Source organism: Apteryx rowi, unplaced genomic scaffold (assembly GCF_003343035.1).
Source record: "Apteryx rowi isolate R43461 unplaced genomic scaffold, aptRow1 scaffold_135, whole genome shotgun sequence".
In the NCBI taxonomy this organism is placed as follows: Eukaryota; Metazoa; Chordata; class Aves; order Apterygiformes; family Apterygidae; genus Apteryx; species Apteryx rowi.
This window is the reverse complement of record NW_020447586.1, coordinates 520605-548269: the sequence shown is the minus strand read 5'-3', so window position 1 is coordinate 548269 and position 27665 is coordinate 520605. Positions and strand designations below refer to the sequence as shown.

The 27665-nt window shown below is 36.2% G+C and overlaps 1 protein-coding gene across 1 annotated transcript in view; it reads left to right on the top strand.

Annotated features, from left to right (window-relative positions):
• Positions 1–27665, top strand: part of ADAMTS19 (ADAM metallopeptidase with thrombospondin type 1 motif 19) — a 121368-nt gene that overhangs the window by 66445 nt on the left and 27258 nt on the right. Inside the window, exons 9-17 of the mRNA XM_026056969.1 lie at positions 2354–2455; positions 5466–5596; positions 7251–7420; positions 10995–11092; positions 13143–13263; positions 15379–15459; positions 22920–23077; positions 23997–24150; positions 27475–27610. Coding sequence (XP_025912754.1) covers positions 2354–2455; positions 5466–5596; positions 7251–7420; positions 10995–11092; positions 13143–13263; positions 15379–15459; positions 22920–23077; positions 23997–24150; positions 27475–27610 — 1151 coding nt within the window. The remainder of the gene's footprint in view (positions 1–2353; positions 2456–5465; positions 5597–7250; positions 7421–10994; positions 11093–13142; positions 13264–15378; positions 15460–22919; positions 23078–23996; positions 24151–27474; positions 27611–27665) is intronic.

The following is a 27665-nucleotide window of genomic DNA, read 5'->3' as shown; positions in this document are numbered from 1 at the left end:
CCTCCCCCTCTACTCAGCCCTGGTGAGGCCCCATCTGGAGTACTGCGTCCAGTTCTGGGCTCCCCAGTACAAGAGGGATGTGGCACTACTGGGGCAAGTCCAGCGAAGGGCTACAAAGATGATTAGGGGACTGGAGCATCTCTCTTATGAGGAAAGGCTGAGAGAGCTTGGCCTGTTCAGCCTGGAGAAGAGAAGGCTGAGAGGAGATCTTATCAATGTGTACAAGTATCTTAAGAGAAGGTGTCAAGAGGATGGAGCCAGACTCTTCTCAGTGGTGCCCAGTGACAGGACACGAGGCAACAGGCACAAACTGAAACACAGACACTTCCATCTGAACATGAGGAAAAACTTTTTCACTGTGAGGGTGMCAGAGCACTGGCACAGGTTGCCCAGAGAGGTGGTGGAGTCTCCTTCTCTGGAGATATTCAAAACGCGCCTGGATGCAATCCTGTGCAACGTGCTGTAGGTGACCCTGCTTGAGCAGGGGGGTTGGACTAGGTGATCTCCAGAGGTCCCTTCCAACCTCAGCGATTCTGTGATTCTGTGATTCTGTGATCCTTCTTGTCCCTGTTGGGGGTTACTGCACATATTTGGGGGGGATCACACTGTGTATGCAATAACATGCAGGGCACAACCCAGCCCCAGATGGCCCCGTTCACTTCCATGTGGTTTCCAAGTACAGGGGAGCAAAGCAGGGAGGGGAACGAAGTCGTGATTCTCAGCTTGAGAGCAGGAGGGATTTTTAGAGGGAATTAGGGAAAGCTGCCAAGGGAATTTAGAGAAATACGTGAGCCAGCGTACTTCAGGGCTATGCTTTCTTTTGAAGTAGATAAGACTATCTTGTTCTGATGCTTAGGATGGACAAAATAAGCAGCTCTTCTCTACGGACTAGCACCCCTCTCGTCTACCCTCTTTCTCTTCTTTCTCTCAACAAAATTATTTCAACCTGATTTGTCGTCTTACTTTGCATCTTCTTTGTGGATATCAGGTTTGATTAATTTTTGAGCTGTTTCCAGAGAAATGAGGATTATATTGTTGGAAGAGCATCAGGTAGTAGCAGTCATCGGGATGGTATGAGCAAGGGGCATTTGGAAGTCCTGAAGAAGCCTCATAGTTCCCAGAAAAAGATTTTCTGGATTGCACAAGATAACACATAAGTGTTAGGAAAATCACTCTAATTTATGAAACTTGCATCTGTTATGTCTGTTTTTTCAGGGAGTAACTGTATGCTTGTTATGTGTCAAGTACAAAGGTAAAATTAAAAATGAGTTTTAACAGTTGTGAGGTGAACATTTGACTGACCAGGCTGGATGTTCAGTGTGAAAATAACTTTTAATTTGCTTTCGAAGTGTCTTTCTTATTTGTTCATTCTCATCTATGGGTCCATCCTGGCACTTCTGTGTTCTTTTTCAGTTTAAATAACCTTTGCAAGAACCAACTGAAATTTATTGCCCAAAGAGTTCAGGGAACATTTGGGAGGGACTGCAAAATGTCCGCTTCACTGCTGTATATGTCTGCGGGAGGGGTTGGGAGTCAGTGCACTAATGCTTATGAAGTATCAGTTTTCATTTTAGCTTTTTTTTTTTCCTACTTTAAATGCAGCCTGTTGCCCTGTTGCTGTGTCTTCTGCCTCTCTGTTTCTTCCAAACCTCTAGAGAACCTATCTATGTAGGTGCACAAAAAAATCATTAGTCTTTGTACATATAAGTGCACTCATCTTAAAACCTTGCTTTTTATTGCTAGTGACAGTGCTGTTTTTCTGCTTTTCACATAAAATGAATGAACAATAAATAAAAGCAGTAAAAATACAAAGACATTTTTTAAATAATTCCCAGAAAACTCCAAGTGTTGTTTAAAAAGAAATACGTCCCCTGCACCTGCCTATTTTTGCCATGGTGCTAAGAAACTCGTTCTGTTCCCAGCGCACAGCTCAGGTGCCTGAATTGTGTGCTGATAACCCAAAGCAGAATGCACGTTTCAGCCTTGGCTGTATCGCACCTCCTCCAGTCTTGGGAAAGTGCATCTGTACAGTGGCAGCTTCACGATCTGGGGCAAAATTGTTCCTATGTGCTTTGTCAGATCTGGAGTACACAAGGACTGTGACCGCTAGGGTGAGACTTCTGGAGTTCTTCCCCTCTCTATCAACACACCAGCTTGACGACTTCCATGTGTCCATGATCACTGAAAGTCTAAGCAGGATTTGTCCATTGTGAATTTTGTGCATTTAACCTGTCTTTAAACATACTTCAGTACGGTCAAGCTGGTAACTTCATGACCCAATTAGTGAATTATATGCAGAAAGTCATTTTGCATAAGACTGATTTTATTCTTAGCTGTATGTGTGTTTTTTCAGCATGTCATTTGCACTGGGTTGTGGTGTAAAGTGGAAAGTGAGAAAGAATGCAAAACTAAACTGGATCCACCAATGGATGGAACAGACTGTGACACTGGAAAGGTAAGTTACTGGTTTTCCTAAAATGGAAGTGACAAAGCAATATAGATTACATTGAACATGTACATTTTAGAAAAAAAGCTGAATAGGTCTTTGCACTTGTTTAAAGTTATTGCTTACTTTGTTTATCATTAAAATAACACAGTCTTTTATATATATATATATATGTGTGTGTGTGTGTGTGTGTGTGTGTGTGATATGAAAAAGAGTGTATTTCCCTACAAACACTGCAATTTTTCTAAGGTAGCCAAAGCCACAGATGTTTTAGTGCTTACACTGTTTTATTTCAAACTCGTTCAGTTTTTGGTACTACTTTATGAATGGAATGTCATTGTTGCACTGCTTATTGTAAACAGAAACATAAGTTTTCAAAGATACAAAGATCTCTGCTATGATTTAAGATATAGTAGAAGTAGTCTCATGAAAAAAATCAACACAGATTTGTGATACAACTTTTTAGGATAAACTCTGTTAAAGATATAGTATATATACAGTATCAGCACACCTAAAAGAGTGATAAACATCCTTAAAAATACACCATCAAAGAAATTGAATGGTTGCCTGAAGTCAGACTTACGTTAAACGTCCTTTAACAGCTTTCATGCTCGAACAATCCCTGCCATGTGTGTATATAACTGTAAATGAAAGTAAATGAACTCAAATAAAAAAGACAACAGAGGTGGAACATGCTTGAGATTTTCATGATATTATGCTGACAGCAGTTTCTCATAGGAATAATTTGCTCAGTGAATCATACTACAATCACCAAGGACTGTCTTCATCTGCTAAAAAAGCAAACAAATCTGCAAATAGAATAAAATGAATTGTTCAGGTAGTACCACTTTACATACCCAAAGAAAAATAGGCTTTATTCATTTTTATATCTCTAAGACAATGACATTTGCTGCAATCTTGTGATTCTGATAAATGTGTGTGGCTGATTTACTGTCTGTTGTTAGAGGTTGTGTTCTTTTCTATGAGCCTGGAATGCCTGTGGTAGGGAGTAGGAAGCAACATCTCTTGCTAAGACCACCCAGTATTTTCCATTGTAAAACCATAGCCATCTTCAACTAGGTATCCAAATTAGTGTGTATTTTGCACATAAATGTCTGTGCCTCATTAATTCACTTGCAAAATGTGATAATAGCAACTCATTGCAGAGGACTCATTCTTAAGAGTTATGTTGATGCTCGTGGGAGCATAATGATATGGTAGTGATATGGCTCCTGGAAAGTCCATGAGAATGGTAACACTGTTTTCTTATTGTAGAGCTTAGCTAGTATGCAGTAAATAATGCAGGAGGCTCGCACTGAGCAATGAGGGTAAGAAGTATTGATTCTAATGACCAGTGCTTGCTGAACTTTGTGCCAGGTTACAGAGATACGTTATGTATGCCTAGCAGTAAAAAACTAAGCAGACATCACTGAAACATCTCAGTGGATTAGGAAGGGCTCTTCTTATTTACTTTGTCGGCCCAAGATGAGCTTTGGATTTTACAAGTCACTTGCTTTGTTTTACTTTAGATTGCAGAGACAGAGTATTGTTGCCTTCTGTTCCACTCTTAGGATCTTTAAGGAGTGATGGAAATTTCATTGCTCAGCCCATTCCAGCTTAGTTGTTTTGTAAGTCGAGGATTTATAAGCAACCCTCAGCCTCTATGTCCTCTTCCTGGACAAAAATCCATTTTATGCACTGTATCTGTGGGAATATCTTTAAATAAATATGAGCATTTTCAGTCTGAAACATTCAAAAGCATTACAAAATCTATAGTTTGTGATTGCGTATCCAATATAATAATGCAGCTGTCCAATATGAAGACTTTTCAAGGTGGTATAATTATGCCATCATCACAGTGCAATAATTTAAGGCAGAAAATGAAGATTGATTAGTGAAGACCAGTTTGAAACTGCAGGTGAAATTTAAGATCACCAGACAAGAACTTGGCACAGACACTGCAAATAATAGCAGAAGTGTATTGTAAGAAGTTACAAAGGTCTTTATTGACTGCATTATTGACATGGTTTGGTTTGCTTGAAATATGAGACTTCTTCAGGCACTTTACCCATTAATAACAGTAATTCAAATAATTCAGAGTGCAAAGAGAAATGTGTTAAATTCCAGATGTCAATGAAATTAATTGTTCATTGTCTTTTTGTAGTCTTACTGCTTTACAGTTGTTAAAATTTCATAATACATGGGACAGCTTTTCAGTTACTCTAAGCTGATAAAGTAATACTGTTCTACAGAATTATGATGATATGTACCAGATTACAGAACATAACAGTTTTACTTGGATAATTTTTACATGAGAAATAGCAGTACTTTCTTCAGCCAGAGCTGATAATCTGGCCTTTTTTAAATAAATGCCAGAACTTCTATTGACTTTCTCGGGACTACCTCACTTGGGCTTCCATCCTCTGCTTTTTGAATACAAATTGTGAATAAAGCCTCATTTTCTCTATAACTTGTAATATAACTTTATATTATGACAGTGGTCATAATATATGTGGATAGTCCTTGGCCAGTGCAGTTCCCACTGGCTATGTCTATGCCAGTAAACCAAGCAAGCGCAGGGAACAGCCCTGAACGCTATGTTGTGATCATCTGTACAGGTCAGTTGGTGATTGATCCCTGAGGTGGGTTTGGGCTGGACCCAACGGCACTCTCCTAGGCAGTGCTCAGCCTCAGGTGAAGGGGACAGTCTGGTCTAGGGACCATTTGCAGCAGGCTGTTCCAGTAGCTACCCTGTGCTGGGAATGGACTTGAGCTTGAGCCTGTGGACAAGAGTTGCGCTTACTACACGGCCACAGAGCCAGAGAAGGGACTCTGGCTGTTATATTTGCTAGTCTAGAAAAATTAACTACTGGGATCAATAGGAACACAGATTCCTGACTCAAATGAGGACTGTGCATTCAACAAAGTGTTTATGTTGGGCTTCCTGTGTGCTTGTAAAGCAATGAGTTGTTTGGTATGTGTCTTGATTTATTTACCTAAGAGCTGAATTTTGACCTAGTGGTGTAAGGCTGGCGAGTGCATCAGTCGAACCTCTTTTGCGGAGCACATGGAGGGGGAGTGGAGCGTGTGGAGCACTTGCAGCCGAACTTGCAACACTGGAGTCAGCAGTCGACAGCGCAAATGCCCCAGGTAAAAACAAGTTCAGGTTTCCATTGCTGTTCATCTGTGTTTCTAAATAGAATCTGATTCTTACAAGTACAGAAACCTGCTGAGATACCATTGCCATATACGTAAGCAATTCATTTTTTATGAATACTGAAAAACTCAGTAGGAGAAAAGTTACTTACGGTTGGGAACTTCTGTTTTCCAACAAATGGGTCGTATAAGTTTTACCCAACCAAGTAAGAGTCATGAGCTTTTGATGTGCATGTAAATGGGTGATGGGAGCAGAACATGCAATTTCTAGGAAATTATCTGTTCCATAATGATTTTTCTTTATTATGTGGAAACGCTAATTTTCCTCATTTCTACTGTTCACAAAAGCTTAGATAACATTAATGGGAGAATACAACCTTTGTTTCACACTTTACCTGAAGAAGAAAAACACTTAGATTTTCTTGACTTGGAGAGTGTCCAAAATAAAATTCTCATCTTTTATTTTATTTTACTGGGAAAAAAAGTCTTATTTCTCATTTGGACGGTCAAGGGATTAAAACCTTTTCAAAGAGATCTTTCTAGCAGCTCTGCAGGCATTTAGGTGTGGAATATCTGAAAACAAAATTTATAAAACTCTTATCTTGTGAAAATGAAAATCCCATGACTTGAGGGTAAAGGGAGTTTTTACCAATGACTTGCATGGAGCCAATATTTCACTACAGGGATCTCAGTAGTCAGATAGAAGATACTTTCCTCTTAATTACTCAATACCACATTTCTCTTTTGTAGGTCACTAACACACAGAGAAAAGAAGGAAAAAAGAGGAAGAGAAGTAGGAATACAGTAGAATAGATGGTTTTAGAAAATAATAGAAAAAAACGGGAGAAGTGAAGAAAGGTGAAAGACAATATAACAGATTTTGAGCAAAAGAAACAGGAAAAGAAAGACAGAGGCAATAAAATAGAAAAATTTGTGTAAAGAAACGTGAGGAAAACATGGATATAGCTATACAAAAGCAACATAGTCTAAGAGAAAAATGCCTTCCAGATATACAAAATGCCTTCATATTCCCTCCCATCTAAATGTCACTTCCAGCTGCATGCCCGAAAGCTAATTCTAGAATTTAAAGCTGTCTTAATTTCACTTTCATTCATTTCTTCAAGCAACGTACTGGAGTAATTAGCTCCAGTTTCTGCATCTGCTTTTCTTTTGCCTTTGTGCATTAGCACTCACAGGCACAACTGGATGGACCAGAAGAAAACAAAGCATACTGTCTGAGCTTTGTAACACCACACCTGCAAAGGAGGCAGCAAATGTAATTTAATGGAAGCGTCCCCTCACTGGCATCTTTGGCTCAGTCAGGCCAGAAAAAAATTACCTGAGCTATATGAGTAACACAGCTGAAGTTCTCTTTACTGAACACTCCTGCTAATCCTAGTGCTTCTTTGGAGCTAAGTGTACATTTTAGCATCTGTGGCTCTTCACATGTAATGTAACAGGTCCAGAAAGAAGGCAAACATGTTTTGTTTTGCGAATTTGATTTTCTTGTGGGTAATGTCTTAATATTACATTTCAACAAAAATTCTGTTATTTAAACTGACTTTGTATATGGAAGAAATAAATTATGCTGTAAATTTGACAAAATGTGTCCAACAAACAAGCATGGTATTTGTGCTGTCTTTTCTAGTCCAGGCCTTGAAGTAGAGTGTCATGGTCCCACAGTACAGTACAGAATATGCAAAAACCCTTCTTGTCCTGCTGGCGTGCCTGCCTTCAGGGACTGGCAGTGCCAGGCTTTCAGTGTCAGATCTTCCTATCAGAAGCACGTGCACCAGTGGCAGGCTGTCATTGATGATGGTGAGTATAAGCTATCTATCTCCCACGTTGTTATCTGCTAATATGTCTTATAGCTAGCTCATATTGCCGTTGATTAAGAAACAGATGGTAGAAACTTGAAAAAAAATTTAAAGGACCAAGATTTTTAGTAAGCTGTTTTTGTTTCATTGCCGAAGTCTGGTGGTATTTTCACATGCTTTGGAATTTACTGTCTCATGTTCCTATTGAATTTATGCTTCTTAATATGTGATGACTACATTTGTACTAAAATTCAACATCAGTTTGGTCTTACATAAACAGAAAAGTAGTATGAAGTCACTCATGAATACAGCTTTCTAGAGGAATGCTACATCTTTCAGTGTATGTGTATCTATTATACTTCTATCTGCAAAGCCAGCAAGACAATACGGATATTGTAGTGAACATTTACTTTTGAAGAAGGAGAAAAGCACTTTGGGTTTAACAGTTGGATGTTTCAGATATCCAGCATTGGCTTTTGGCAAAAATACATACGTACTGCAGGTCTTGCAGTTAGGTCAGTTTTCTATAAATCCAGACAGCTACTTCAAGCAAGGTCTTGGCATTTTGGTGTAACAGTCTTGCTTAGTTACTGTGCCTTTAACAGTGTGTTCAAGTAAGAGAATAGTAGTATCAAACATTTATAATACCTACAGAGATGAAGTTGTCATGAAATATCAACATCTAAAAACCAAAACATTCTATTCAAGTTCATGCTAGGAATATGAACAGTAACTGCCATTCAAATTAATTTGCTCTAAATTGTGATACTGTATTTTATTCAAAAATCCAACAAAAAGACTTAAGTTATGAAAACAGTTTTTWAAAAAAAATTAGCAACTAGTGATAAAGAAATGCCTGAAACAACACTGGAGTACTATAAGTATGTGTTATCATATTTTAAGGTGTGAGATTGTTGTAGTTTATTATTGCCATTTATATTTCAAGCATGAAAGATAATATCAGCAACCATCCTGAAGCATAAATTTTAAGAGAACTGTTTGTTTTGCTGAGTCCTGAAAAATGTGAATGTATTATCACAAACTTATTCTAATATATTTAGCTAAAAAGGGATATTTTCTATATTAAGCTTACTCTCAAAATGCCAAAATGAAAACTGATCAACCTGTTTTCAGTTTGGCTTGTATGTTAGCTGGTGTTCAGAGGAAGGAGAACGCTCTCCAGATATTTTATAGGTGTGTACCTAGKGAATCAGTTTGGTTTTGTTTTAGTAACTTGTGATCTAGCACAAGATGCATGATTTATATCCTAAGGGCTCAAAAGCTTTCAGCCTGACTTTGAATACTTCAGTCATCTACTGAAAAATCTCTGATACGCTCCAGTCCCACATTAAGGAGTGTGGATGGTTGTTTCCATCTAATTTTGTTCAGAGAGATCTTGTTATCTTGAGGCGTATCTCAGGGGATACAAAACTGGACACCAGCTAAAGAGTTCCAGTATTACAGAAACACATTGATCCTAAGTCTTTAATTATTTGCCCTTTTAGCCTTTACTAGACCCTAATGCAACATGTCCAAAATGCTCGTATTTAAATGAGGTCTCCTATAGTCTGTTACTGCCAAGCCTGGGGGCTGCAGTTGTCTCTGTAGTTACTGCTTTGCATGGCATGCTTCATAAAACAGAATTGATATTTGGAAAAGTAGCATATGATCAAAAACTGATAATACCTCACTTTTGGGGTGACCTAAATAGGATTAGGCTCTTTGGGAAGACTCATCAATGACATGTTTTGCTTGACTTGATAACTTTGCCTTTTCCAAAATAGAGTTGTAGCAATTAAATGGGTAATCTGGAATTTATTCTGAAGATGGGTTAAATACCTATTTTAAAATTATAAAAGAGAATCGGAATTGTTTATCTTTTAAGGGTTTTTCTGGAGAATTTTGAGATAGCGTCAATTGTGTTTAACAGTCTGTTAGCCACAAAGTTGTACGGTGAAAACGAAGGTGGGTAACCCAACCTCTTTAATTGCAAGTATTCTGAGTGTTATAACTCCCATGTATTTACAAAAGTTGCCCAGTGTTGTTGGGGTTTTGTCTCTTTGAGTTCAGTCTTCTTAAAGTAATGTTTAGGTTCAAAGTCTTGATAAGGCATTCCTTTAAATTCCTTTAAATGCCTCATACAGGCTATTCTTGAGCTACTGGGTGACTTTGCAATTACTATTTAAGCAGTATAACAGCAGTGTAGAGGGCACAAACTCAGGCAGAGCCTCACACTTTTCAACTGGAGATGGCTTGTGTCTGACTGTCTTCACATGTTGGCAGAGGAGATGACGTCTGTTTGTACTTGTCCCCTAGAGATGCCCAGAGGCTGTGTCAATTTTAGCAAATTAAATGCATGCAGGCCAGTCTCTTGTGCTCAAGTCAGCTGGCCCAGAAGGCCTGTGTCCATCCTTTTCAACTCTTTTATGCTCTGAAAATGGGTGGTGACATCCAAACCGCTTTTTGGAAATGGTTCTTTGCAGGTGGTGATTTCCAGTCTAGACACAGTTAGTGCTAGTTGGCGCTGGCCAAAAACGTGCCGGAGACTGTTCTACCGTTTAACTGTATTGGCAGTAGAGTGCCAGTGCCCTTGAATGTTTCCTGGAATTGTTTAATTTACTAATAAAATACACTCCAGGAATCTAGCTAGAAGTCAGTATGAAGTCAGAGTAGCATAGACTGTGTCCAAGGGAAATCAGCTAAGAATTCAGAATTGTCATTATACTTTCAAAATCTACAAAAGATTTAGGAAGAAGTTCTGAGCTAGTATGCTTATGAATAAGTAAAGATATGAAAACATCATGTAATTTTGTGTTGACCATTGAGAGGAGACTTAATTTATTTTATTTGTAATTACCTCAACAGTGGGCAAGCAAACACCGTTATTTATAAAAGAGGGCTCTTAAGGATCCAAAAATCAGCCTTTTGATATTATTACTTTTTTATTCTTTTCAAAATTATAAATGATTTGCAGAATGTTTCAGAAATGTAGTAGAAAATTGCTTGACCTTGCTAACAATGTTAAAAAGAATGAGTTCAATTTTTGTCTTTTTTTTTAATGTGGACTTTGTAAAGCCGTATATTTTTCTTCTCGGGGTTTTTCACTTGCTTAATTTTTTTCTCTTTGACCTGCATAGTTAGAAAATCTGGAAAGTGTTAAGTTACTTTTTTAACCAGTATTTATGATCTGCCAAAAGTATAATAGAATGAAAGTATAGATTACAACCAAAATATTCCAACAGCTGTAATGTGCATACTCTTAATTGTTACAATGAACATGACATGAGTATTATGTAGGCTCAAGTTTATAGCACAAGTATGTTCTAGCAGGAAAAAGAATTTGAGTTTTTCAAGCAGATGAGAAAAGCATCAAAAGCTTTTTTTTTTTTTTTCTCGCTTTTCCCAAGATAACTTGTTATACTAACAGAGATTCATGCCACACAGATAAACAGGCTTCAGTTCTAAAAATCCTGTTGGTAATAATTTTGCATTTATTAAGTGACTTTTTATTAATTTGGTGTTTCTTTCATCAATTACTATTACAGAAAAGCCATGTGCCTTATTCTGTTCTCCAACTGGAAAGGATCAACCCATTCTCCTAACAGAAAAGGTGATAGATGGGACTTCTTGTGGCCAGCATGGGGTAGATATCTGTGCAAATGGCAGATGCCAGGTACGAATTCCTTCTTTAGAGCCTGGATACATATGCACGCACATATGCAGGTGCATATGTTTGTTATGCATATGTGTTACTTCTCTGACAGAACGTTGCAAAAGGCATAACCAGGACTGAATGCCTCTTTTTGTATTGAAATATTTTAAACTCCTTTCACTCAATGCAACACAGGACATGAAGGTTTAGCTTGGGGAATGTGTGTCTATGATGATAAGGATGATAATAACAAATTGCGGCACAGTGAAGGATGACTATAATTGATTCCATCTTCTAAGGGAAGCCTCAGCTTTCAACAGCTTGGGGAATTTTGCCATGGGGTGTGCATATGTATGTTTAATTCTGCCTTTTTCACCTGTACAGAATTTTACATCTAAATAAACCGGGACCAAAGGAGCTGCATCACAGATAATTAAATCTGAATGCTTGTGTTGTTCATGTTACTTCATGCTCCTCAGATTTGATTTGGTTCATAGAAGTTCTCTTGCTACTTTTATAGTACTTCATGTGGAAACTCTTCCATATAAAAGTTCCAYGGGTTTTTTTTTTTCCTTCTTCTTGGTCTGCTTCTCTTTGTACACATTGGATTCAGTTTAAAAAAAAACAAACAAAAACACAACCTTTAACCTAATAACTTTTAACAAATTAACTTATGCATACATGTGCACATGTACATATATGTATGTCAAATAAGCATTTCTCAAGTGACTGAGTACATGCAACAAGTAAACCCTTGGGGCTTTTGCTTATCATGTAACATTCGCAGATTTAATCCCAAAGGTGGTATATACCCCATTTTTCCAAAAAAAAATATCTTTTGTATATCATCCACTCTTCACGTTTGTGTCTGTGAATACTGTGTAATAAAGACAATACAAATCCCAAACCAGACCTACCTGATTAAGACTAAATTGGGCTCTTGGAATATCAAGAGGTATAGAGAGGTGCTTATCAAACTTAAATATCTAAATTATAAGGTTTCCCATATTTTAGCCTGTGCTTTTAGATGCCAGATGAGCAAGAACTTTTGGGATTACAGCTTTAGAGTTACGAATGTAAATTTTGCAGATTTACCATTTTGGATATGCAGCCTTTTGTATGCTTCTAACATAATGCCTAATTTAAAATCTATATTGCTCTCTTCTTTTTTTTAATTCAAAGAACACTAATAGAAATTCCATGCATAACATGAAGTAACTATCTTCATGTGCTTGGAGATGAGCAAATTCCTGGTAGACCATGATTTCTGTTTTTTTATGGGAATCCTTTATTTCCTCATTAACCTGGTCTTAACTTCACCATTTATCAAATGCAGTTGAAGTTTTATTGGTTTCATCAGATGCATTTATATGGTGCACAAGATTACACTGTGATGATTCTTCTAGACTTTAGAATGTTTTTATTTCATGTCAGGCCAACATATAGTATTAACTGTAAATGTTTCTACTGTCAAGCTAGCAGTGATTTTAATGATGGAAATACAGCTAACGTGGTAATTTGAGGGTGCTTGAGTAAATGTTGTTTATTTTAAGTAAATGCTTGTTGCTAGCTTTTCATAAAGCACAAAAAAAGTTTGTATTCACATGTTCTAGATATGTTTGTATTCTATTCAAAATAAGACACGAGATGCATAACTGACTTGACATCAGATGGCACTTGACCCTTATGGGGTTGGCAAAGAATCTACCATAATTTGAGCTCAGAAAGCATTAGAGTCAAGCACGCTGCCATCTCTGAGCAGGAGGACCCATTGAGTGTGTGGCACAGTGGCTCAGAAATGCCATAGCGCAGCTAGAGAGCAGCTCTGGAGTTGGCCAACTATACAAGAAGAGTGAACACAGTAACCTACATAAAATCGTAGAAGAATTTAGAATGAAAGGGATCTCTGGACAGACATCATCTAGTCCAGCCCTCATTCAGAGCAGGGCTAGCTTCAAAGCTAGATGAGGTTGATCAGGTGTCTTGCAAAAGGGTGAAATGCCCACTGGGAAAGGCAGCTTTATGGCAGTCATGGGCTGTCTCTCAAAAGCTTTATTTTCTTCTCCCACAGAAATTTGGCTGTGATGGCATATTAGGATCTCTGGCTCGTGAAGATCATTGTGGTGTGTGCAATGGTAATGGAAAATCATGCAAAGTTATTAAAGGAGATTTTAACCATACCAGAGGAGCAGGTAAATCTGCTTATTTCAAATACATGGAAAACCGTTAGATGTTTTGACTGCTTTGACCATTGGAAAATACGCTATGCTTTCTTAAATGATGCAGTGCCTCACAGGAATTTCAGAGCTACAGAAGAAATTTTTATGATAATAAAATTTATCATATAAATATAATAATATTTATATGATAATATATTCAATATTTTAGATAAGATTCATGAATATTTTTAAATGTAAATATTTTGAAATCATATTGTTTTCCTTAGATTCATTAAATTAAGGAATTACCTAATTTATATTACTGTAAGAAGCACATTATATCTTAGAAGAGGTTGATTTTGATAAGTTTAAGAAGTGAAATTTATATTTTGAGTAAATACGCTATATATTTTTTTAGAGTTTTTACATTCATTTAGTGTTCTTCAAAATAAATATTCAAGTTATGGTCTGTTGCCTACAGAAATGTCATTAAACAAGTACGCAATGGGTGAACATAAAGCCAAATGTCTCAAGAAGCAATCTTACATATTTTTATTATTTGTTCTTTTATGCTTATAATAACATATCATAAAGAGCAAATAGATTTTCTGATGCAGAATAAACAGTAGATTTTCAGGGTTCTGCAATTTGTTCTTCAATTGAGTTGAATTGACTGGCCCCAATATAATAGTGTTGACAGAACAGAGGACTGAGATCCTAATAATGTTCATCATGTGCCTTATATGCCTTTTCCCCACGAAGAGTCTCTTCTCTGGAGGAACATTTCTTTTCAGCCTTTGTTTGCCATTACACTTTCAGTTTCTTGCTTAGAAAATTTACAGAATTTCAAGATTGTAAGTACATCACTTATCACAAAGTAGTACAATTAGAAGAAACAATATATGTTTGAAAAATCAAGAGAATTCAGTGCATTTTAGGCTAAACTATAATACTAAAAAAAAAAAAAAAAAGTGAGGCACAGCCTTCAGATGCTCGAGACCAGCCTTCTCTTAGGCTAGCAGTAATGTAGAACAGAAATCCTAAACCACAGAGGAGTCTGGAAGACTACAAGCACAGAAAAAAGATGTCAGCTACAGAGCAAAAACTACAGAGAAGGTAGTTGTTAATACAAATTACAATGTCTCAGCTTTCTTTTATAGCTGAAGTAAATACGCAAACACTTTTCAGGTTTTATTCAGGGTTCAGTGCAGGTATATAATACACTGGCACTGCCACCTAAACACAACTACTGTTCCTTCTCCAGAAGCTGAATGTCAGCAATACATAGAATGTGTTATTAGCTCTTAAGGAAACTAAAGATAAATAATGCTGCCTGGCAACTATACTATGTTAAAATCAGGATTATAGACAAGGTGTTGTAAATGCTCAGTATTTTGTAATATAACATTATGTAACTACACAGAATAAAGCTTTATTTTACTATCCACTTTTTGAAGTCCACCCAAGTAATCTGAAATTTGATTTTATTAATAAACATTCCTGGTTGCATGTAATTTTTCACCTTCATTGCCTTCTCACTCCTTCTTACTTAAAGCAAATGACTCAACAGCATTTCTTAATCCCACACTTTATGAAAGCAATTTTAATGCAAACCAAATATCTGATGAGTATACTTCAAAGCTCAAGCCATTCAGAACAGGGTTTGTATGTGTTAAAGCAAGAGGGAGCTGGAGTACAAAACATTTATCCCCCCTCCATCCAAAATAAATAAATAAATAAATAAATAAAGGCAACAGAGGGCTGTTTGGTTTTTAGCATTGTGTCATTTAGCTCTTCATGCTGAGTGAAGTTGGCATTCTCTTGTGGTCATCTGGTGATGGTAATGACAGAAAATTGTGCTTGGCTGGAGACAACTTTATCTGTGTATTCCCCAGCCCCATTAACTCTTGTTATGTTTTACTTTGTTCATTGTATATCATGGCATATGTATTACACATAGCACAGTTACAGAGCTTGTTTCAAAGCTAATAACTGACATCTTTACATGAGCAAGGACCCTCAAACCATTGTCATATAGAATATAACATTATATTTGAAAAGCAAAACAGAAGAGAATAACTGAAAAAATGCTAGAGGTACTTTTCTGTATTTTTGTATTTTACTCAGGACATTTGGTCTCATACTTAGGTTATGTGGAAGCTTTGGTGATACCTGCAGGAGCAAGGAGAATCAAAGTTGTGGAAGAAAAACCTGCTCACAGTTATTTAGGTAAACTTTGTATGGCTTAGTGTTCATACTCTGAATCAACACTGAAGACTGCTAGTTAAACATGCTTTTGTGATTAAACAAAATTGTGAGTGGAAAGGAAAACTTTCAAAAGAACATTTAAAGAAATTTCATAGAAACGACAGAATTAAAGAGTGGCTATGACAGTTTTTTTTTTTTTTAACTTTTGTGTCATCTCAAATACAGTGAAAACAATATGTTGCCATGCTTACCTTTTTGTTTTCAGAATGTTTCAAGGAATACATTTAGATTGCATAAGGAAAAATTCTGCAGATTTTCTGTTAGAACATTTTCAACATTTCATGTGGAAAATGCTAAAGAAAATATTTCACATTGAAACTAGCAAAAAAAAAGGTTTTATGTTGAAACATGAAATAATTTGCACTCAGCCAATATAAAACCATGCTGACCAATGCATAGCACATTACCAACAAAGTCAACAGAATTTTTAATATTGAACCAACGAACCCAGAAAACTATTTATTGTTTACATTATTTCAAATTTTCTGAATGCTTTCATGGACAAATTTAATCAAAATCAATTTTTCTAGTTTTCCAGTTTCTATAAAGTTGTCTGGAAAAAAATGTTTTTCCTCTTTTAGTCAGTTCTAAAACTTGTCTAAGAGAGTAAAATTTATTGTTATTATAGTTAGGGGGAGTTAAATTAATATCTGAAATGTCATAACTGGTCCTGTTCTGTTCATTGCTTACAGCTCAAATTGAGAGAGACTCAGTATTAAAAATAGAACAGCAAAATGAAAAATCCCCTGGTTTGGTCACTATTCTTTGTTCTGCTTATAAGCAACATCTACATTTCAAGAAACTTTTTACTTGAGCATTCTTGGTACTTTAATGGAAAGCGAGTTGAAGCTGATGAGTCTTAATTATGTCAGCTTAAATTATCAAAGGGTGATAATTCAATTAGTTTATCATGAGTGCTGCTCCTGTCCTGTTAAGATATCTCAAGGGATCAAGAGTTCTGGATTATTTCATGATGCCCCAATAGCTGCTGTGGGATATAAGTGCATATAGGAGGGTGTCAAATCAATAACTGAAGTTTCATTGATGTGTCTTCTACATTTTCCAAGGTTTTTCCCACTGTTTATTATGATATGGGGGCAATTGAAGTACAATTTATTTTTTATTTTTTAAGTAATTCAAAAATAAACAAATATTGGAGTTGTACTTAGGGAAATTAATTCTTTTTTCATGAATACCAAAATGATTCCTCCTCTACCTTACCACAGATGAAAGAATGTAATGCTTTTTTATGCCCATTATATAATATCACCAAATAACTTGCAGGACTTTCTCAGACATCCTGCTTAATTTTTTTAAGTGTTCTAACTGGCGGAGTTGAAAATTAGTTCTTAACTAATTGGGACTTTAATTTTACCTTGCTTAATTTAGCTAAATAATGTTAGTCTGAGTGAAGATCAGCTAGTATTTCATTGCGTTTTTTTTGTTCAGCATTTTTGGGGAAGACAGAACAGCTCTCTTGCAATGTTTTGAATTAAATAGCATTGTTACTGTTTTCTTTTTTCTTTTTTTATTATCAGAAAGAACTTAAATCTTCAATTGAAGGACATTTGTTCTGAAAGCATAAAAATCTGAATTGAATGGAACAGTAGTGCAAGTTTTCGGGAGAAGGCATAAATCTTTCAGCTTAGAATTAATATTCAGCACTGTAACTAAAATGTGAAATGTAATGCAAATTGAATTCTCCCATATTTCTGGGTTATTTTCTCTTTTATAATTCTCTATGCTAATTGTCTGTTATAGAGTACTTTGCTCTCTCAATTTCTGTACCTGAAAGCTAAAGGAATCAATGTACAGGCCAACAGTATTTCTATTTAGCTAATTTTCATATACATATTTTATAATTAAAGTTTTTAAATAATGTAGCTAATTATATAATAGTATAATTAAGGATATAGCTGTAAACAAAATGTAATCCAGCCTCCAGTAATAGCTGTGGCTTCCAGAGTAGAAGATAATTTAAACTGATGGAAAATTTGATCCCTTTTGTACTGTGTAAGTCAAATTTGGAGGCAGTAAGAATAAAAAGCCTTTCTCTGGATTTATGTGGTGGTAAGAAGCAGCATCACTATGATCTAGAAACTGCCACGATGCCACTAAGTTGATTAATAAAACCGCAGTCCACATCTATAGCATCATGGACTGATCGTGCTGCTGAAGCAAATCTTTGGAGGATTTCTCCCTAATCACCTCAGATTTACCTTTTACCTAAGAAAAATCAACATACACCCCAGAAACAGGAGCTCTGGTGTCCTGGGAAAGGAGGCAAGGTACAGCTTGTATCTGCATATTCTGAGTTGATGGATCTGCCAAGGCCCGTCTGTCCTTGTCTCATCCCCCTTTTGGGGAGGTAGGAGCACAGACGCCCCAGGATACAGATTCCCTTCCAGTGAGGATTTCTTCATGGATTTGAGAGTTACAGAATCTTTTTTTTACTGTGAATTATCCAGTTATTAGCTAGTCTTCCCTAGTTAAGTTGTATAAGAAAAGATATATGAGATGGTAGTTCTTCTTTCTTTGGCCGAGTATTCATGAATAGAAATTATTTGTAGTAATATAGAGGAGAGAACAGGTGTGTATTTAATTTGAGAATATTTTCTAAAGTAAATACCTAATTAATTTCAGCACTAAAATGCAATATTTTAGGAAGGATTTTGAGGTTTATTTTTAAGAAATAAACTTAAAGGTGTAACCTTATCAGCTTAAAACTGTGTTGGCCAAAGACTTGATTCATTGTCTTACGCTTAAAAGAATTTCATTGCAAGCTGATAAAGACTGTTTCAAGTATTACCTAGATTTCTATGCTATAAGGTTATGCCTTCGCTGATGCTAATTTTTCTTTATAGTTGGCTGGTGTTACAATTGTCTTCTGTTTTTAAAACAATGTAAGGTACAGAAAGGAATTTTACAGTATTCTTTTGTAAGAGATACACTGGGGTTTGAGATGGGAGTGCTCATTCTTGTGGCACTGTTATGTAATGGCATGACATGGTCCAACACATAATGATTCAATAGGACTGGTTAATGCTATATAACTAAACAAGTACTCTACAGTTTAAAAACTGTGATCTTTTGGTCTGTGCTAATTGGAAATAAGAAAGAGAAATAATTTGTTTTCAGCCAGAATATAGAAGTGAACTAGCTGTATCATTATTCTCGGATGTATGATCAATCTGCTTCAGAGATGCAGACCCTGTGGAGGCTTGCAATTTAACACTGCATGACTCTAATTGCTGAATCCATTATAGGTATCAAGTCCGTAATTGTGCTGTGTTCTCATCTGGTTTCCTTTCTGAAATATGTTTCCCCAGTAAAAAAAAAATATATCGTATATTTTGGGGGGAGGGTGTGGGAAAGCAGAGGTGGATCTAACAAAGTATACAAAGTTTTGAATTCCTCATTTCTGACAAAGATAATAGTTTTAAAATATCTTGGACCAAATTCTTAGATTGTAAAAATTATAATAAGTTCAAGGAAAGCCAGTTGACGACCTGGTCCCATACTAGGCAACAGAGTCCCCCGAGACTAAATTTGACCTCCTTTCATATATAAAAAGCCATATAAGATGGTTAATAAGTAAAACTTTTTGAAACAGTTTTACATCCAGATGAAACAAATATGCCTTCTTTAGCATTTGCGATTTAGTTCATATCTTTCAAAGCTGTCATCAGTGCATCTGGCAAAGGGTAGTTTATAATAATACAAACCAATTTGCCAAATTCAAGTAAGTCTTGTATGAATTTGAATTCTTTTTCAGCTGGATAAGATTGTGCATGTTTTGTTTGTTTTAGCTTTTAGTGTTTAGTGTGTTAACGAAGCCTTTTTACTGTCCCTTCTTGTTCTTTTTTGTTGACTCAAATATTGGGGATCCAAAGAAGTAAGGTGCCCCAGCATCACCGTGTGTGTGCACAAAGCCACACAACTGGCAACAGCTGAGTGACACATTTCAGAAAACATCCAGAATTAAGAGAGTAAAGTCTATTTTCTTCAAGTTGTATTTAAGCCTGATGGACATGTCTACTGAAATCTAACTTTACCAAAGTAGGAGTAGACAAAATGAAAAGTGATATAAATCAGCTCTTCCTTCACAGTCATTAAAACTAAAACTCAGGATGATCAGAACCCCTTCGAAGTCTGATCCAAAATGTGAGCAAAGATGGATACCTACATGGGGTCGCACGCTTAAAGTTATCTGCTAAGCACATGCAAATAAGTTATGTATGCACATAAACTTTAGCAGTATATTTTTACATGTACGTATTTTAGTATGTATCTCAGATTTTTTTCTAGAAAAAGTTTCTTGTCTATGTAGAATTATGCAACAGATTATATATATACACATGCATATGTGTACACCATTAATTTAATATTCTCGTGCAATTGTATTTGATATTGAAAGAATTTGTGCTGTAGTTCTGTGAAATAAAAAGGATGAAGTAAGTGCAAATAGGTCAGCAAATCTGTGAGTGAAAACATGTAACTAAGAAATAGGCAGATAAATCAGGAGTTTATTTCTGAATTAAAGTTAATTTGGAAAATAATTTCATTATATGTGTGAGCATTACAATATAGCAAACAAAAATACCACTTACTGATCTTTAAGCACAGTCTTACAAGTCCTGGATTTCCATTAGATTGCAAATATGACTATAGGTGAGGCACCTGTAAATTAGTACCGTAATTGGTTTAGCCTGGAATGATAGATACCACTTACAAAAATTAAGCAGCACAACCTGACTATTCCTTTTTATTTGCAAGAACTTTTGAGAAAAAATACAGTCTCTTTTTTTTTTTTTAATATGAGTTGGGCTTGTTGTCCAATTGTATCAAAGCATGTATATTGCCTTCTCTGTTCTCAGGTTCTCATTGTAATAGCAGTAATGATCTTAGCACAAGGATTTCCTGCATATTAATGACCAGTGGGGGTTAATTAGCTGAGGTGATGCTGAAATGCTATCATCTTCTCCTACTAGTATGTAGACCTCCGCAAGTGGCCTGTGGGTTGATAGGTATCACTTATAAAACAGAACAGCCCTTGTGGGCTTGTGCTGCTTACTCATTGGTATGTTTAGTATTTACACATGAATGCAAAATATATGTCTACTATCAGAATTGTTGTTCTAAAAAACCCACTTACCAATTAGTAAACATTGATTGTGTGTAGGAATGCTTAAAAGTGAATAGTAGAAACATTTTTTCTAAATACAACAAAAATGTATATGCAAAAGAGACTCTTCAGCAAGGACTGTTAAATTCATATATGTTAGTTTGACTGTATTAGGTAGCTTCGTTCTATTATGGGCTTACTTGTAAGAGTTGTCAAACGCTTTAGCTATAGCCCTGATTAGTTTTAAAGTAAACATTTGATTATTGGAATATGTCATAAACATTATTAAATTTTTTCTGGCATTTAGGAAGAGATTAAAAAATACACTACGCTGATTGGCATCACTTAATTGTCATTGTGTTGGTGGTTGTTTCATGCTCTGCAAAGATGAACTTGTGTTGTTCCTTGTTTTAGCATTGAATTTTTGGTCTCAGTGGCAGTTACAGGAGGCTTCACTGGTCAGTTTTTTTCTTTTTGCGGGGGTGGGAGGTTGTTGTTCATTTGTCTGTTTAGCTGTAGATATCTTGCTCCATTTGTTTTATAGCATGAGAGAGGGTACGCTTGCATGCTTAGTTTTCCTTCTATATTGTGTTCCTGTGTAGAGGACTTCATCCTTTTCTGTAAGCTGAGCAGAGTGGGAGTCAGAGCATGGTGTGGAGTGGAGGAAAACTCTGTGAACTTGCTCGCAATATGGATTGTGGCAGAGTCACGAACAGAACCTAGATTGCTTGAACCGAAGCCTAGCTTTAAGGCACAAGGACACCCTTCCTTCCTTCCTTCCTTCCTCTAAACTCTGTGGCTCAAGTGGGGCATCTGAGAGCAGAACGTGCAAGAACAGGCATATTTCTGATTTGCAGGAATGCTGGGGCCAGGGTTTGAGTCCCCTGCATGCGTACATGTGCTGCAGCATATACATTAATTTTAAAGACAAGCCCGTGCGAGTCCACTGTTCTCCGAGGAGAGGATGCCACTCCATCTGAGCAGCATGACTCAACCGGACCTCAGCGCTTTCAAGTGCATTTGTTTTGTTTCTCTGCTGGGGAGAGGGTTTGGCCCCTACAGTTTAACCTCTAGATGGAACTTAGTTAGCATTAAATAATAAAATCTTTAAACCTAAAGTAACAATTTTCAAATCTTGTAAAAGGACTGGTTATTTTTAGCACGGGGCTGTTCTGCAGCGTTGCTGGATTTTATAGTCTTAGCATTTAACACAGTGCTGTAGTGGCACACATCAGTGGTGTCTCATGCAGTTGTGTTTCTGCCAGTCCTTAGACCTATTGCCATTGTTTGCCATAGAAACAAAACATAACAGTATAAATATGAATAGGAGAGAAGTTGATTACGGGAATGACTCACATTAACTTACAACTTTAAAAAAGAAATTTTGGACAAAGCTTAAACTTTTGAGGTTCTCTTACAGCAGATTGATGCCAAACATGCAATTTCAATGAAGAGGAATGTGTAGAACTTCTTGTGCAGAAGGTGACTTCAAGTATATTTTACTTCACATGATTATTTCAGACATGATTGTAAACTAAGCTAAACTAAACTAAAATGAAATTACAGGTTCTTCACAGAAGGGAGTCAATTTGGAGTTTACTATAAAAAATAATGTAAAAGATTGTGTTCTCAGTGTTTGGAATGTATCTTACTTGACTTTATTGATACTTTGGGGTATTAATTAGACCAAAAAGAGAAATGATTCAGCCAAAATGAAGAAGCTTTTCCCCCTGGAAATCAAATTATGTGGTGAAATTCTGTGTAAAATAGGTATTTAGGTGTGATGATGGTAGTATTGTTACATTTTGAGGTGGGATAAAAAAACAAATTTAGTGGTTAGAGCGAAAGAATTCTGAGCCAGAATTTTTTTAAGTTTTAATCTAATTCCACAAATCCTGAAGTGTTTCTTTTGACAATTTTATTTCCTATGTCTTTTATGGATCATAGAAATGACGACTCTGGGAATAAAGACTGGTTGTCTTTCTCTTAATCAGATTAATTCAGTGATCAAATTATGAATTATGCTGGAGGCTGCCAGTCTCTGTAGGCATGAGAACACTGATATTAACTTCAGTTAATGTTAGGCACATGTTTTTGCCAAGCATTCCCTCCAGAAATTGTTTCTAAAACATGTTCCTATTGAAGCACATGTATATTAAGATCAACAAATATCTTTGCAAATAGGATCATGTGATTTCATCAACCTGTTAAATTACACTAATGGGAAGTAAGTAGAGGCCAAATCGCTCCTGGACAGAAAGCTTTTATACTGGTCTTTATTCATATATTTTTGCAGCTCTTCGAGATGCTGGAAAACAGTCAATCAATAGTGACTGGAAGATAGAGCATTCAGGAACGTTCAATATTGCTGGGACCACTGTCCATTATGTTCGGAGAGGTCTCTGGGAGAAGATATCTGCCAAAGGTCCCACAACATCACCTCTACATTTATTGGTATGAAAATGTTTGTTTTTTTTAATCTGTTTCAAATAATAATGCATGGTAATTAATATTTTTTCTTCCAGGCTTCTTAAGGTAATGAGATCTATGTAAGTTACACCTGCTGATCTGTCAGCCCACTCCTAAAAAAACCCCTATTTAAATCCAATAATAATAATATCAATATATTATTATAATAATATAATATCCAGCAATAATACTAAGATCCAATTATAATAATATCCAATTATTGCATAATAATAATAAATAATAATAAATCCAATAATAATAAGTTGTTGAGGTGGGATGAAAAGTCTTTACATTACTACAGGGTTCATAAAAGGCTGATGTGCAGCTCGAGGAGAGAGATAAAAAATTCATATGAGATGTTTTCTATCCTGTTGGCTGATCATAGCACATCATCATCCTTCAGGGTTGTGATCATCAGGTTCTCCATGAGGAAGTGGAGTTGTGATGCTTTTCAGCAGAGGGAAGGAAAAGTTGATAGCCACAGTGACAAAAGCAGATGGAGAGAGGGAGAGATGATGAGGAAGTATCTCACAATTCAGAATCCTTCAAGTGTAAGAATTTGGGCGATCCATCTAAAATAGATTCAAATATGATACATGTTGAAACAAGATCTGCCTTATTGAAGAACACTGAAATCATAGGGAAGATTGTCCTCTAAACTGCTGGTTAAATTTGTTTGTCTGTTTCTTAAGGAGACCTCTTTTACCTAGAGATTAGGTAAGATCATTTTTTCCCATTGTCTGGAGTTGATCACTTCCGTTAATTACTTCTACAAAAGCGGTCATTGCAAGACTATAGAGCATTAATTCATTCTGTTGTGTTCTTCAGGTTATTTCTTCACAGGTCCAAGTTTGTCTTCAGGCAGTGGCTGTGCAGGTGGGTCTTCATTCTCTGTGTCTTGCAGGTGCTACTTTTCCATGACCAGAGTTATGGCCTACACTATGAATACACAATCCCACTGGATCCTCTTCCTGAGAATCAGAGCTCTAAAGTACCCGAACCTCTTTTCATGTGGACTCATTCTGGCTGGGAGGACTGTGATGCTGTATGTGGTGGAGGTAAATATATGCATACATGCATATGGCAATCAAAACACGTGGTGTGTTAATACTTGAGACACTGGTTATCATTGTAACGTTTTTAATAATAATATCATAGTTGCAGCTTGTAGGCTAGGGTAGTTGTAGAATGATGGAGCACATAGTTCAATCTCATGCCTCCTGATTAGATTAAAAGAATAATGATAGCCATAGGAAAACATGCAAACTAAATAAAGTAAATAGACAAAAATGACAGTGAAGGAATGAAATCTGGATTAACAAAGAGAATTAAGGACACTGTTTCCAAGAAGAAAAGGAAGTGCAAGAGCTGGAACAGGAGTAGAAGGTTCATTGCATTTGTATTCCATTGTGTATTTGGAACCGTTGAAGATAAATAATCTGTAAAAGTCATTTCAAACTACAGAAAAGCTGAACCGCACTCAGATCAGCTATGTACAATTGGTAACATGAGCTGAGGATGATCCAAAAACATGTGGAACAAACGTTGTAACAGCAGATATTAGTATGATGATGCAATAGTTTTCCTGTGTTTATGTTTATAAACCATTAATGTGTGCATTTGGAAAAACAAACTACAGGCACAAAAACAGATATGGGAACATAATATTATTGTAACAAAATCCTTAAAAATTCCTGTTTAGAAGTTGGTTACTAGAAAAGGTTATTACAGTGGAAAAACACTGAGTTTTTAGTGAATGCAACCTGTAGAGATCTGTTTATACCCTGAGTAATCAGACTTAAGCTGTGAATACTGTATTGGTCTTTGATACCTGTCTTTCCTGCTCACAACCTTGACAATCATGGCTCTTCTGATCAGCACTCCTGAAAATTGCTGTGCACCTTCTAATTGAACAGGAAAGCCTGGAAACACTTTACTTGCTCCAAACAGCAGTTTAAAGAACACAGTGTTCTAGCTACTTTGACTCTGTGAACAATCCTGGTGTCACGACAGATTACCGTAGTTTCCGTAAACATGCCTTTTGTGGCTTGGTAAGAAAACTTCTTCCCTGAAGGTATTTTGTACGTGGTGCAAGTAGCATCCTCTGTTTCTTAGCGGAGCACTCATATTCACTTGGAATATTCATGCTTTTTACAATTTCCTGAAATATTTTTAGTCTAATTTTAGTGTTACCACAATCTCTCATTATTGCCTCGGATGTTTCTGAAGTTACCTATTGTCTGGAAAAACCCTTAAAATGCAATATGTTGGTAATTTATTCTACGTTAATACTTTTATGAATATTAAAGAGTTTTATTGTAATGTTTATTGATCATATTTTTCTGATGTAACTGGCTTTCATTTTTTGGTATTGTTTAAAGTAGTCGAGTTAATACGAAGTTCCATAAAAGGTATTCTAACTTCAAACTGCCAAATATTCTGAAGTACAAGTTAAAGTTTATTTCTTACTTTAGACAGAATAATTTGAACTGTTCTGTTCATTCTGGGGTTTTATATGAAGCAATAACAAAATTAAAGTGTTGCAGCTTGTACCCTGTGTAAATGTTTGCGTTTGAATTTTTAACATCAATATTTTGATGAATCAGATTAATGACTACAACAGTTATCAGTATGTTTTCCTTAAATGTTTAAAGTGTATGTCAGGATGAAACTATTGATGAAGCTGTGTGGTTTTGTGAATGTTTATATATGTAACTCGTCTGTGACCTCCTTTGTTGCGGAAAAAGCTTGCTTTGTGTATGTGCATGGGAGAGAATATGAGTACACACATGTATATGTCAATGCAGAAAAAAAGGTCAAACATATCAAATGCTGTATATGATAGATTATTTGCATGTGCTGTTGCGTACACAAATGCAGTGTAAAATGTCAATTGTGGTCACACACATAAGACGTACTTATAACTTTACCGCTCCATCCACGGGTACATTTCTGACCACTGGTGACACAGCATTCTTAACTTGGTCTTGCCCCTGCGTGCACCCTGTCTGTCGGTAAACTTCTAGGTAGAAGTAAATTGTTATAACTTAACCGTAGGAACAAATGAATGTGTTTTCTACTAAATGAAGTCTTTAATTCAAGGCTGGTTAGTTTTCAAAAAATTATGCACAAGTCCAATTACAAGTTACTAATTATAGTAGCTATTACATTAAATTCTGATTTCTGACAGTGTTTGGCTTCAAGAGATACCAGCTTCCAACCCATCTGTCAAGGCAAGGTATTTTTAAAAGAACATGCTTTAGGTCTCAGCAAGCAATACCTGGACTTCTTAAATTATTACTCTGCATATCAGATCAGTTATGTGGCCTTTTTTCTTTAGTTGATGGGGAATAGGGCAGGCTCCTTTTTATTGAAGGTTGCATGTGCTGATCCCCTTTAGCTAAGTGTTGGCCATGCTCACCAGTACGTTGCTAAACCAGGCAGAAGTATTAAACTCCAGCAATACAGGAAGGCAGGACTTGTTATTCCTTCCCTTATTTTATATGTTAATGGGCAAACTTACTTTCTGTGAAATTTTTCCGCAAGCTTTTCCCAATGTCGGGGTCTCAGTGGTTGAGAGAGAAACAATTAAGTCACTAAGACTCAGGTTTTGGCCTATGACTCGTTACAGGGATAAAGCAGCAAAACTCTGTTGATGCTGGTATGCAAAGACTGGATTAGAAAATCACATTATTCCCTACAAACTTTAAAATTTCTCTTTGCTTTTCACTTTAAGTATCCAACATGCTGTTTTGCTCTATCAGAGGAAGAGTGTGGAGTCCCAGGGAGGGGAGGCAGGAATACTGGCCGCCGTGCTGCCATTAGGTCAACGAACCGTGCACGTTGGTTGGGGGAGTGATGGGGTGTGAGTCCAGGTGATGGAAAAATGTGTGCTATTGTGTATTTGAATATATAAAATAGCAGGAAGATACTGTGCAAATGTATTTCTGTCTACCAGTTTTGCATCTTTTTCGGTGCGGTTAATAAATCAGTGCTTCTTTTTCAGCCCACCGGAGCCTTCCACCCTTAAACCTTCCTGGGTCTTCTGTTTCCATGATTGAAATTCAGTAATGTAGAAACGGCACATCCCACTTGTTCTAAGCATGTATATGAATTCAGCACAAATTGTTTCTCACAAAGTCTTTACTTTTCTAATCAATGGCTTGTAAACTTTTGTAGAAGGAATGAACCTTGTATAATGTATATTTTTATAAAATTCTAAGTGCCTAATTTAACATATTTTGTTTTATACTTTTTAGCCAAATTCTACGTGAAACAGCTGTATCTGATAAAGTTACCTTTGGCCTTCCACAGGCATCATTTTTTTTTAACAAAGTTGTATATTCCTGATTTTCCCACATACTTGCTTTATTTTTTATCAGGTGAAAGAAAAACAACAGTGTCTTGCACAAAGATTATGAACAAGAATATCAGTCTTGTCGACAACAAAAAGTGCAAATATTTAACAAAACCTGAACCACAGATCCGAAAGTGCAATGAGCAGCCATGCCAGACCAGGTAATAGTTATTTGATTAAATTAGACTGTAATATCTAGATGTAAAAATCTTAGGA